This window comes from Gobius niger, assembly GCF_951799975.1.
Source record: "Gobius niger genome assembly, chromosome: 10".
Lineage (NCBI taxonomy): Eukaryota > Metazoa > Chordata > Actinopteri > Gobiiformes > Gobiidae > Gobius > Gobius niger.
In genome coordinates, this window is record NC_136861.1 from 15,288,173 (window position 1) to 15,300,767 (window position 12,595).

At 41.6% G+C, this 12,595-nt stretch overlaps 1 protein-coding gene across 2 annotated transcripts in view; it reads right to left on the minus strand.

The window, feature by feature from the left end:
- Nucleotides 1-12,595, minus strand: part of asic2 (acid-sensing (proton-gated) ion channel 2) — a 572,447-nt gene that overhangs the window by 16,799 nt on the left and 543,053 nt on the right. For both annotated transcript variants that reach the window (XM_079564463.1, XM_079564462.1), the window contains 3 exons: nt 9,119-9,272; nt 6,944-7,035; nt 21-100 (listed from right to left, as the gene is read on the minus strand). In XM_079564463.1, coding sequence (XP_079420589.1) covers nt 21-100; nt 6,944-7,035; nt 9,119-9,272 — 326 coding nt within the window. The remainder of the gene's footprint in view (nt 1-20; nt 101-6,943; nt 7,036-9,118; nt 9,273-12,595) is intronic.

The window sequence follows — 12,595 nt, forward strand, 5'->3', positions numbered from 1 at the left end:
ACAAAGTTAGTTTTGCTGACCTCATAGGCATAGTCAAACAGCTCCAGAATGGTGAGGATACTCGCTCCAATAAACAGACCCATCTGACCGCCGATGTCACCTGTAGATTCAAAACAAGCAGAATTTGTAAACAACAAATCGTTTTGTTTTTGTAATAATTACTATTTTAATTAAATCTCTTCTTTTACACGGTGTATCTGCAGCCAAGTTGTTGGGTTCACACCTAGGTCATGACATCCTGTAAGTTTTGTAACTTTTTGTGAACCCAATCTGCCTGAAAACGCCGCCTCTGCAAACTCTCACTATCTTGTTGCTGTGGAGCTGTTATTATCACAGTGAACGCATCATCTCACAGGTGGGAAGTTGTGTTTAGCAGATATGTATTTCTATATTTGACACTGCCTATCACTGAGTGACAGAGTGTTAGGCCGATCTGTAAATGTCTGATATCTGTAAATATATTTTAGACTTTCCCTTTTGGGGAAGCCACTGTCAGTCCTCATACACTGAAGTGGCTTAGGTCTGGCACAAATGGGTGTAATTTTTTGTCACAACATGTGGTCGACTATTAGCCTGGTAAACCACACCCACTTCTCTTCTGCGTGAAAGAAGGTGAGTCTGGACACACACGGTAAACAAGTGACTGATTGGCAGCCGAGGCCGACAACACGTCAGTACAACACGCGCCGCTATGTGGTCGCTCTATCAACAGTGACACCATGTGACACACGCAGAAGTTCTTAGCCAAAACTTATCATGGATGAAGGAGTCGAGGATTTTGCCTCCGCGCTCCCGTCAGTTTATATTCAGTTCATGTTTTCTGAGTTGGACTACAGCTGTCGTCTTGATGCACAACTGTCGTCACGTCCTCTAATTGCTGATTGGTTGATTTCACTGACAATCTGTGCGTGTTAGTCCCGCCTGTTCATACTGCTCCAATTGCTGCATTACCACCCGGTGTAGAAAGGAATTATTGTAAAAGTAATTGTTCAACGCTCAAATATTGTGATATTGCAATTTGGGTTTGCAGAGTTATTCACAATCAAATCAAAACTGCATTTTAATGGTTGCAAATTGTATCTGTAGTTACTGTTTTTAAAGGCACTCTACTTCTATTTGGATGAAATACCTAATAGATGTTTTTACTGTCACGGTCGTACTATGGTGTCAATATCTGACAAAAAAAGGTTTACCCCTTTGTGTCACAAATCAATCATTTGGGATCATCTACACATCATCATTTTTCATCAAACTTCTTTGGGTCAAAAATAATGTTTCCCTACGTACGGGAAAACAAGTCAGGTATAGGTTCTTATTACAACGACCTCTAAAAATAATTTTGAATATCTGTCTGATAACTATCGACCCTTAACAAAGAGGTTTTGAAATGCCTGTGATTCTTGTAGTGTATTAGCACTTCATAATTCAGTCTCCTCTCAGATGTTTATGCTCCTGGACCTGTTTCAAAAATAACCGTAAACTCAATCTGGAGTCTCAAAACTTGGCAGCAAAAATAACACGTCACAGATACTTAGTCGAGTGGGAAATATAAATAAAATCAAACCATGACCTGACTGTGATGATCTGCCAATCACTTCATTGTGGATCCGTAATTTCCTGTTTAATACAGCTCAATACAGACACAGGCCGTCTATGTTTCCCCAGCCACTGCTTTAATTGGTCAGATGCAGTCATATTCAGATTGACAGGCAGTTTTAAGTAAGTCTGTACTCTTTAAGAAGCAGATAGCCGTAGTTACCTGTAACAACCACTATAAAGCTATACAAAGTGCACATGAAGCACATTGACTTTATCATTCAGTCCTTAAACCAGGAACACTACAACTACGCTTTTCTCATCTCCCTTGAACGTTTTATTTGTCTGCTTATAAATCAACTCCTAAGATTGCTATTCACCACCTCTGAGTGATCCTTATGAAGTGCACAGTTTGTTTCCTACAAAACTGTTTTTTATCTGAAATCTCCTGTGCCTTGTCCGGCGGTGACCCGAACGGTGGACTCAGGGGCTAAGTCCATGATTTATGTTCCTCATTACGGACCACAGACTCCGGGGGCTGGTTCAATTCTATGAGTCTCTCTCCCACTGGGCATCGTGTCTCTACAGAAGACTGGAGCGTAAAGAAAATCGGCTCAGCGGGACAGAGAGGCCTTCCTAAATGTTGTTGTTTATAACTTTCAAGGCTTTACTCAAGAAAACAAGCTGGGGCTTAACCTGAGGCTGGGAGCGTGTGGAGAGAGTGAGGTAGGTGCTGTAAGTCTGTCAATACGGCTGGTTTCTTAAGGGCTTTCTGTTATGTAAACTATAGATAATAATATATTTGCATGTGGCATAAAGGTTAGTTCAGGCTTAAGCAATTTTAGACAATTATTGTACATTTCATCATTAGAATTAGAATTATCACCCAGCCAATTGCCTATCCATCCATCCATTTTCTTCCGCTTTATCCGGGGCCGGGTCGCGGGGGCAGCAGTCTCAGCAGAGATGCCCAAACTTCCCGATCCACGCACACCTCCTCCAGCTGTTCTGGGGGGACCCCGAGGCGACACCAGGCCAGCTCGGAGACATAGTACCACCACCGTGTCCTGGGTCTTCCACGAGGCCTTGTCCCACTAGGACATGCCTGGAACACCTCCCGCGGGAGGCGACCAGGAGGCATCCGGAACAGATGCCCGAGCCACCTCAGCTGGCTCCTTTCGACGTGAAGGAGCAGCGACTCTACTCCGAGCCCCTCCCGCCCAATTCCCCAATTGCCTATTCAGAGACTATTATTTATTCTATTATTACAATAACACATACTGTGGATCTTTTGTTTTCAAAGATATGATGTCTATATGATCTTTTGTTCATAAGATATAGTAAAAAGCTTGTCACAACATTTTACATGTGGTGTAGGTGAAGTGTCTTGCCCAAAGGCACGACAACCGTATTGATGTAGAGGAGATTAACCCCCAAACTTTACATTTTGGGCAGCATGGTGGCTGAGTGGTTAGCACTCTCTCCTCACGGAAAGAAGGCTGCGGGTTCAATTCCCCGACAGTGTGGGCTTTTCTGTGTGGAGTTTGCATGTTGGATGGGTTTTCCTCGGGGTTCTCCAGTTTCCCCATCAACCAAAAACATTAAAGCATTACTAAGGAACTCATGCCCCTAGAGGCCATAAGTGCCACTGCAGGTGTTGTAGCATGTTGCAGTTTTTTGCTCATTAATTGTCCGTGAGAGTAAATACTACACTAACAGAAAAGACAAATTGAGAGGGGGATATTGTTCATCCAATTACACAATGGAGATACATTTTTTCACTCGAACTTGGCTGTAAATACTGTTTAAGTGGTGCTAGCCCACAGTTAGCTTTGCCCGTTAGCCTGTTAGCTTCTTCTTCGTGATTCCATTAGTGTATATTGGAGGCTCCGACCCGTAGGCAGCAAAGTTGCAATTGTGGTTTTCTGGCCAGAGACACTGGTTTTCTGGCCAGAGACCCCCCCCCCCCCCCCCCCCCCCCAATCATCCCATTAAAGGTCCTATATCATGCAAAATCGACTTTTTGGAGCTTTTAGCCATGTTGTTATGCTATTTCCTTATCAAAAACACCCCCAGAGTGGTTTGTGGCTTCATTCACGCAGCTCTCAGTAATCCTCCTGAATCGTGCACTCTGAGCAGCTGCTCCTCCCTCTCCTGGTGAACGACTGAGTGTTCAGTTGTGTCGTAACAACGGAACGGAAGTGCTCGACGTCTGTAATGTAATGTCTTAATTCTTTGCTTACGGCCTGATTTTAATTTGTAAAACAGCTTTTTCATTATTTCTGTCGTAAGAGAGAAACAAAGAGTAAAAAAAGAAACAAAAAAAAAAAAAAAAGGATGTGCCCGAAGTGCTTCCAGGTCAGCTGTGGCCAAAACAAACACATCGCGTCTGAACAGATCAGTCATGTTTGCGCTGCAGCTGTGAAGATGGAGCTCGTTACCTACTCTGAACACACCTGTTTTTTATTCTTAACTAACGATAATGTCACGGACGGAGAAAAAGAAGCGCGTTTGGCTACGAGGACGAGGAGTTTATATTCAACCCTTTTCAGGAAGAGGCCACTCAGCTGTTTTTTTCTCCGGGATTCAGCGACTATCAGCCAAAATATTGTTTTTCTGTGACTGTCTCTGATGGATGTTTGGTGAACCTTCGCCAGAATCAAAGTGGATTAACTTTTATAACCAACGCGAGTCCCATAATGTAAACAACGATGGAGCAGAGCGGTGAGTCAGTCCAAACGCGGGTTAGCTTGTGTGTTAGCATATTAGCATGTGTGTTAGCCATTTATGAAGCTGTGTTGCAGATGTCAACTCCGTATAACTGCATCGTGAAGTGACTTCACTTATTGTTGTTTATTTATATTACGGTAAAGTTGTATGTGCGGAGAGAGGGGGCGGAGTTAACTGAATCGAAGCGTTGTGTCTTCCGGGTTTGAATAATACCTCCAGAAAACACTTATATTTATCATAAAAATGAGTGCTCCATAATGGTAGAGGTACAATATATCATATACATGCCTATACTTAACTTTGGAATGGCTAAAATAGCATGATATAGCTCCTTTAATACTTGTATTCCCCCCAGAGGGACTATGAAAAGGATTTAATCCTCCAGCCAGGTGATTCTGCCCATCAGCCTCGACATCCGGAGACGAGTGCCCAGGCGCTGCACTGTGGTCGCCAACTGCTCCTTACGAGTTGCCCTAGCAGCATTGAAGGATTGGTCAAATGCAGAGGACACATTTCTTTGCAAGTACACCTGAACCTTAACCTTAAAGTTAAAAGTTAAGGTGGGCTCATTAATGCCCCATTTCACACTTAACAGATCAACGTGTTCTAAGCGTATACCGTCTCTGCATGTGCGCTTTCACATGTTTCTAATGTTGAGCCCGTGTTATTAAAAGTTACCTCCGCAGAGCACTGAAAGTCTGTCAGAAAATGTACTAAAACAAGAGAAGAAGGACAGGGACCACAAACAAAGCAGCGGTGGTTTGTTAACAAATTGTTCAAATCACTTTTAAGGCGGGGGGTAAGAGGTTAAGAAGTTTGTCTGTTTGTTCTGCATCACCTCTTAAGCTGTATGCAGCAGCGTGTCTTCGTCAAAGAGAAGAACACGAATAGCGCTGTTGCTATGCCTCCCACACGCTCTGGATAAACACAGCGACTGACAGGGCAGACGGACAGATTCTCACAGAAGACGGACAGAAAGCCCTTTGCGTATGCGTATGATGTTGGAGAATAAACAGAGCTTTAAGTGGCTCGGGCTTGAACACTTCGACAGGATGCATTGCCGTAGCTAAGGTCTAAACTCTCAATTAGTGACAACAACGCAAAGAGATTGAACTCACAAGCTTTCAGTCTCACTATATACAGACGGCATCTCTGGAATCGCCCATATTTGGTCATGTTTGAAAACAGTTAAAGGAGCTATACCTGATTTTACTTCAAGAAATGGAATTAAATTGATCATGTCCTCCTTTTATTATTGTAAACTCAAACGTTTGTGGGGAAAACAGCGTGCATCAAATTATAAAACATTCGTATCAATTTGATTAACTTTCAAGCTATTTTTCTAGCATTTTTGTGAACGTGACCCTGAAAAGTGACCCTGCAAGTTGTGAAATGTGTGATAAATTTGTCCCTGTAAAGAATTTAGATGCTACAAATATATTAGTAAAGTTCCGAATGAGCTTGGACCACAACTAACATTTTAATTTAGTGGCTTCCCCTTTAATTATTTGCAATCAAAAATCAGGTATAGGGCCTTTAAGGGGGAAAATAATCAAAAATCAAAACTTTCTTTAATTATACAAAAACTACTATAAACACATGCTGTATTTGTAGTAGTTTTCTACTAAATAAAGATACAAAGACATGGAGAGGAGCAAAGTGGTTCAGCAGCCCATAAATACATAAGTAATGGCGAATGCTAACCTGATGCTACATGTTAGCATCCGGCTAATGCTAGCGGTTAGCTAGCACTAGCTACAACTGCCGTTTTTTCACTTCTACTGAACAATCTGCTGTGAGAAAATATCCATAGGCAAGGCAAGGCAAGGCAAGTTTATTTGTAGAGCACAATTCATACACAAGGCAATTCAAAGTGCTTCACAGTTGCATAAATACAAGAAAGCAAATAATATGAGCCCATTTTACACTTGACTTTACTTATGTGTGATAAATAAGTTCATATTCCACCAGAAAATGGCTAAAAAGAAGAACTTATTTATCACAGACAAATAAAGTCAAGTGTAAAGTGGGCCCATATGGATATTTTCTCACAGCAGATTGTTTAGTAAAAATGAAAAAATGTCATAGCAAGTGCTAGCTAGCGTTAGTAGCACATGTAGCATTTATGTATGGACTGTTCCCACTTTGCTCCTCTCCATGTCTTTGTATCTTTATTTAGGAGAAAGCTATATTCATAATTCAGCATTTGTTTAAGTAGTTTTTGAATAATTAGAGAAAGTTTAGATTTTCCTCAAAATTGTTTTCCCCCTTAACTGTTTTCAAACATGACCAATGACCATATATGGCCGATTCCAGAGATGCCGTCTGTATCTATACAGACAACATGGGGCAAGGTGTCACGCTCAGAAAAAGAAAAGAAAATGTAACCCTCAGCTTCTCACTGAATCTTACACATGAGCTTAGAGGCTGGTCACAACAACTGTGTGCATTGCCAGTTGCAGATTGAACCCGCAGCCTCTCTGTTTCGCTATGCGCTAATGAAGTGTGTTGTCCAAGGACACACGGGCAGTTTGCTTTGGCACCAGAGGGTACGTCTTACCTAACGGAGCTCCTGTCGCCAAATGCTTAGTGACTTATAGCGCTATAGTCAGTGGGACAAATGACCTGCCAACACAAGGAGACAGCTGCATATGAAACGGCGAGGCAGTAAACATACCCAGCAGACCTGCCACCTCGTACGCTTTCTTCTGCTCGATGGTCTCGTAGTTCAGAGCCTCGAAAAACACATCCAGCACCAAGATGTTGTCGCTGCGGAAAGAAAAATGACACGTAATGAATGTTCACTTGGCAGACAGCGAAATGAGCAACAGTCTGTCAGTCACAGCGGTGTGTGGGAGGAGGAGGACCGCACATCTTTAAGACAATGAGGCGTTGAAGAAGCCACATCAGTGTCTGAGCAAATCTAATTCTTTCGAGGCACGTTTCAGTGCAACACAAAGGAGCACTCGACGTGACAATGGCAGGCTTTCTCTGGCGGTTCTCAATGGTTTACAGTTTACGAGAGGTTGTTTTGTTTTTGTAGTTGTGGCATAAAACTGAATACCTGCTTGAGCATGGTTAAGATGGGTTGTCTTAAATGTAATGAGTTATCTGCGGTGAAACTTTATTAAAAAACAAATTTAATAAAGTAACATAGAATTAAAATGTGTGTGTGGAACGTATGGTCTCAGGTCTAGTGCGAATGAACCTGATTACCCAAACAAGCTAACAGTGGCTGTATTTATTTATTTTTTATCATCATGTCATCTATAAAATTCTGAGTATAGTTTTTGGATGGAACTGTGACAGTAAAAAAGCCTTTCCAGTGACGCCAAAAATTTGCCTGAAGACTAAATTGAGATAAGAACAAGTACCTCCAATCACGTCGTCTTAACAAGAAAAGGTAACATTTTCCACAACTTGGCACAATTCATTATTAACTGCTTGGTAAAACGTTTTGCTTTAGTTAGTAGACGTCACAAAGGCTTCAGCACAGCAACACTACAGTGGTAACGCTTTATATTAAGGTGTGCTCGTTAAGTATTAATAAGGCATTTCTAAGCATTAATAATATGCTTGTAAAATATTAACATACTGCTTATTATACTTTTATCTGTTAACATGCTAATAGGCCAATAATAATACGCCAACCCTTAACCTAACCTAAAATGAATACTAATGCTTATCAATACTTAATGAGTACACCTTAACCTAAAGCGATACCAGTACAGTTACTCCCTTAATCCAACATGTAATCAAATGTGGCTTACAATGCACCAAAATACATCACTAGTTTTAATAAATACAGATGAATAAAGTAAATCTAATCTAATCTAATCTAATCTAATCTAATCTAATCTAATCTAATCTAATGTAATGTAATGTAATGTAATGTAATGTAATCTAATCTAATCTAATCTAATCTAATCTAATCTAATCTAATCTAATCTAATCTAATCTAATCTAATCTAATCTAATCTAATCTAATCTAATCTAATGCATGGTAGAGATAAAACAATCTGTACAGTTTCTATACTTATTTAAAGCAGTACTAAGTAACCCTTGCCCCTACAGGCCATAAGCGCCACTGCATGTGTTGTAGCATGTTGCAGTTTTTTACTCATTAATTGTCCGTGAGAGTAAAAACTACACTGACAGAAAAGTCAAAGGGAGAGGGGGATATTGTACATCCAATTACACAATGGAGATCATTTTTTTCAATCAAACTTGGCTGTAAACACTGTTTTTAAGTGGTGCTAGCCCACAGTTAGCTTTGCCCGATAGCCTGTTGGCTTCTTCTCCGTGATTCCATTAGTGAGTATTGGTGACTCCGACCTGGAGGCAGAAAAGTAGCTATCACTCGCTAGTATTACCCCCAGAGGGACGACGAAAAGGTTTATTAAGGTAAACAAGTGAAAACTGCTTTAAGAGTGAGCGAGAAAAAAATATAATGAGTCGTGAGAGGTTGACAAAGTTTCTAAGCATTTCCGTCAGTACGGTGAAGCTATTTTCATTCAGCTGCGTCAAAAAGTGTGCATAGTTCAGTCACCCACACTTGAATTACGAGAAATAAAATGAATATTGTTTTTTTGACCTAGTTTCTGACGAACATATCAGTGTATCAGTCAACATACTGTTCGTTTTCTCAGCGATAGCACCGGAATAAAAATAACCATGTTGGCAAGAGTGTAACTAATGTGGGAAAACAGTGCAGCGTATCCAGTGAGCCGCGCTTCTTTGGCGCCTCCTGAATTTAATTAAATATTCTCTTAAATGCACTTTCTCAAAAATAAAGAGAAAGAATCTGGTGATGACCTGATGCCAGTGTGATGCAGTGCGCTGGGAGACTTACGTGATGTACTTCTCGGACTTGTTGAACTTCTTCTGCAGATAGCGGGCCGAGGTCTTGCTGGGGATCTTGACCATGGATAGCTCCTTGTTGTAGCGGGTCATGTTGCAGGGTGCGCGGCACATGCAGCTGCTGCCCTCCACCGCTGACAGTTTGGCTTCGGGGCGAAACGAAGGGTGCCGCGGTGGGAATGAATGGGATTTTTATGTGTGAGAGGAGAAGAGGTGATGAGGGAGGAGGTGACGGAGAAAGAAGAAATTGTGAGTTTTCTTTTGCAAATTCCGAGCTGTGCAGATTTCAACCAATTCAAGTTTTGACCGACAGTTGCATTCAGGATTTTGTGATTTTTGAAAGTAACAACAATGCACTGAACTACAAAGACGTGAATTACAGAGCGAGCTTTCCATGTTACAGAATCAAAACAAAACTTTAACCATCTTGACTGATCTCAGGAACTAAGCAAAGATTGGATCCATTTACTGCCAATATGGGAGATCGTGAGGGTCGACCAGGTGCCTTGGGTTAGAATTTTACTCGTCTTTACAAAGTCGTGCTTCGAATTCCCAATGGGCTTGATTGACAAACGTATTAACCAATGGGCGAGGAACACTCTTCTGGGGAGCTGACATCGCTGTTATACCACCCCCTTGCTGCCAGGGGCAACGCCAAGAAACATGACCTTGGAGGCATTGATTCTAATGATACTTCAAACGTCCCAAAAACGTCTTGAAAGCCTGGCTCCAAAGAGTTTTTCTTTTTCTAAAAATCGCTATGACCCATGTGACCACGCTGGGGTGGGTGAAATATCTTTAACCACGCTAGTTTTAGTTAATTAGCCTGAAATTTGGAAGCATTTTCAGTGCATTGACTGGCTCCAGAGCCTGTCAATCAAGCTCTGGAGCTCTGTGGAGGCCCCGTTTCTCGAGTGCAGGGCTTCCCGCCTTTTTGCCCTTTTAAGGAGGAGGAGACAGAGCGGCCATCAAGGTTCACACAGGAGACAGAGCGGCCATCAAGGTTCACACACGACATGGGACCCTTTACAATGAATGGGGCTGAATGAAACCCGCACATCTTTATTATATTATATCCATGGCATTAACCAATCAGAAAAGTCGGATATGTCGCAATTGGCATATGGTGTAGGTTGTGGTTTTACGATGCATCGGCCAGAAGAGCGAAGACAAATGTGAATAATCGATGTCTTTTTTGCCACAAAAACTTAAGGGACAAGGAGTTAGTAGCAATTCAACACAGAAGTACAACGGCTGTTTCAATCAATGAACATTTGGAATGGGACAAAAATACTTTCAATAGATGGCAACACGGAGATTACGAAGATACGTTGGTACATTGGGCCTCATTCATGAACATCTTCTTAGGAAACTTCTTAAAATCTTACATTAAACTTACAAAGGCAGTGTCAGGAAACCCTACCAGATACATGACACGTTCTTAAGTAGGGAAAATACTTTGCTTTGTGTTCTGAGTTTGGTGAATGCCGACTTGGAAGCGTGTTTGTGTGAGGACTTATTAGCATTATGTCACCGCCTATGATTCACCATATCACCAAGGACAAAAGACAGACAGAGGAGGATATGAACGGCAAAACACGAATCCAAAACTAATTACCAACACGACACGCGCTCAAGGACCTTCCTTTGCTCTCATTACAAAATGTCTGAATAGATATAACCTGTACATCACAAAAGCGTTTTCCTTCTTGTCCCGCGGGTCAGTGCTTTAAACGCATGCGGTTACAACAGTGCAACGTGCTGCCCGTATAGCTCAACGAGTAGAGCGTGCGCTTTTGTAATCGCAAGGTCGTGGGATCGAGGCAGACACTCGTCTTTATCAAATAACGCTAATGCAGCATAGTTAATGATATTTCTGAACGGCGGCATTCAAAAGTTTAGCAGTAATACATTGGTACTTTTTTTGCCATTAATAAAAGTAGGCTACAAGTGATTATTACCAACTTATTTCTGAATAAAGGCATCCGAAATGTAATATAATTATGCTTACTTTACATTCTGGAATTAATTGATACATGATTTAATATCCCCTCCTGGAACCGCCACCTGAACGTGGTGGAGGGGTTTGAACACCTGAATGATCCTGGGGACTCTGTTGTCGGGAGCTTCGTGCCCCTGGTAGGGTCTCCTATGGCAAACTGATCTGACGGGTCAGACAAAGAGCCGTTCAGAAACCCCTTATGAGAGACCAACAGGCCCGGACAGAATCATGAGGCCGTCCTTCCGTTGACCCACCACCTGCAGGAGGAGCCATAAGGGGCTGGTGCAATGGGATTTGGGAAGCTCCAACAGCTGCCCCCACGACCCGGCAACGGAAAAGAGGAAGAAAATGGATGGATGGATGATTTAATATGTACAAATGGATTTGACGCAGAATGTTGGGTTCCATCAGGAGCATGATCATGAACAGAACTGGAGATTTTTTGTGCATAAGAGTTCTCCAGACTGTTCTTCCTATGACGGCCTTAAGAACGTGTCTTGAATGAGGCCCACTCTTGTTAAGTATTGTACATTAAAGAAAAAAATGTGCTGGCGGTTAATTCGTCTTCCTGTCGTGACAACGTGGTCTGTGATTGGATCGATATAAAACTTATCGAGATTTGATTGGCTGTTGGCAAAATCCAGACCGTCGTTGCTTCTGAACAGATAAAAAAAAAAAAAGCAGGAGTGGATGGATGGCCAGGCGAGGTGAGAGGGGCAAATGGAGCAGATGTCGGCCACACTTCCATCAGTCGACTCACTACAAGGACAGCTGTGGCTTCATAATAACTCACTGCCAACTATAGATTCATGTCTACATTCAGGAAAAGCACGACTCAAAGCAAATTACCTTCCTACAAGTAAACCGAGGCAAAACATGTCCCACTTTATGGTTCTTAGACCATTCAAAAGTTGTATCAAAGTAATTATAACTTTTACAATAACACTTGTTCATTCAAAGAGCAATTTCCAACTTCCTATGAATACCCTAAGTAGAGATAATTACTCAAATTGCCCACCAGTTGTAATTACATTCAACTCGCCACATCTTTGCGGCTATTATAATGACCATTTAAGTTGTACCAAGACGTCTACCACGTCTACCATCAGGTCTTATAACATTTCTACAAATAAAGAACTACGTCAATGCCCTTTATGTCAGTGTAAAAGAAGAAACAAGAAGCAAAGCACTATATCAACACAACCATATATTTTTCTATAAACTACTACTCCTTTTCCTAACCTTAACAATACTTCGACTGGTACAATTACAACTAAGATTGAGGGATCTGAAACGCATTTTTGTGTTTGCTAGTGTGGTTAGTTTTTGAATTGGAAAAAGTCTAGTCTGCTGAACACACGGAACAAATCAAGTCTGTTGAATTTCACCGTGTCAGACTTGGATGAAATGATAATTTAACTTTACCTTTAGCGATTTGGCAGTTCAGAAACGTATTGTCTGTGTTTC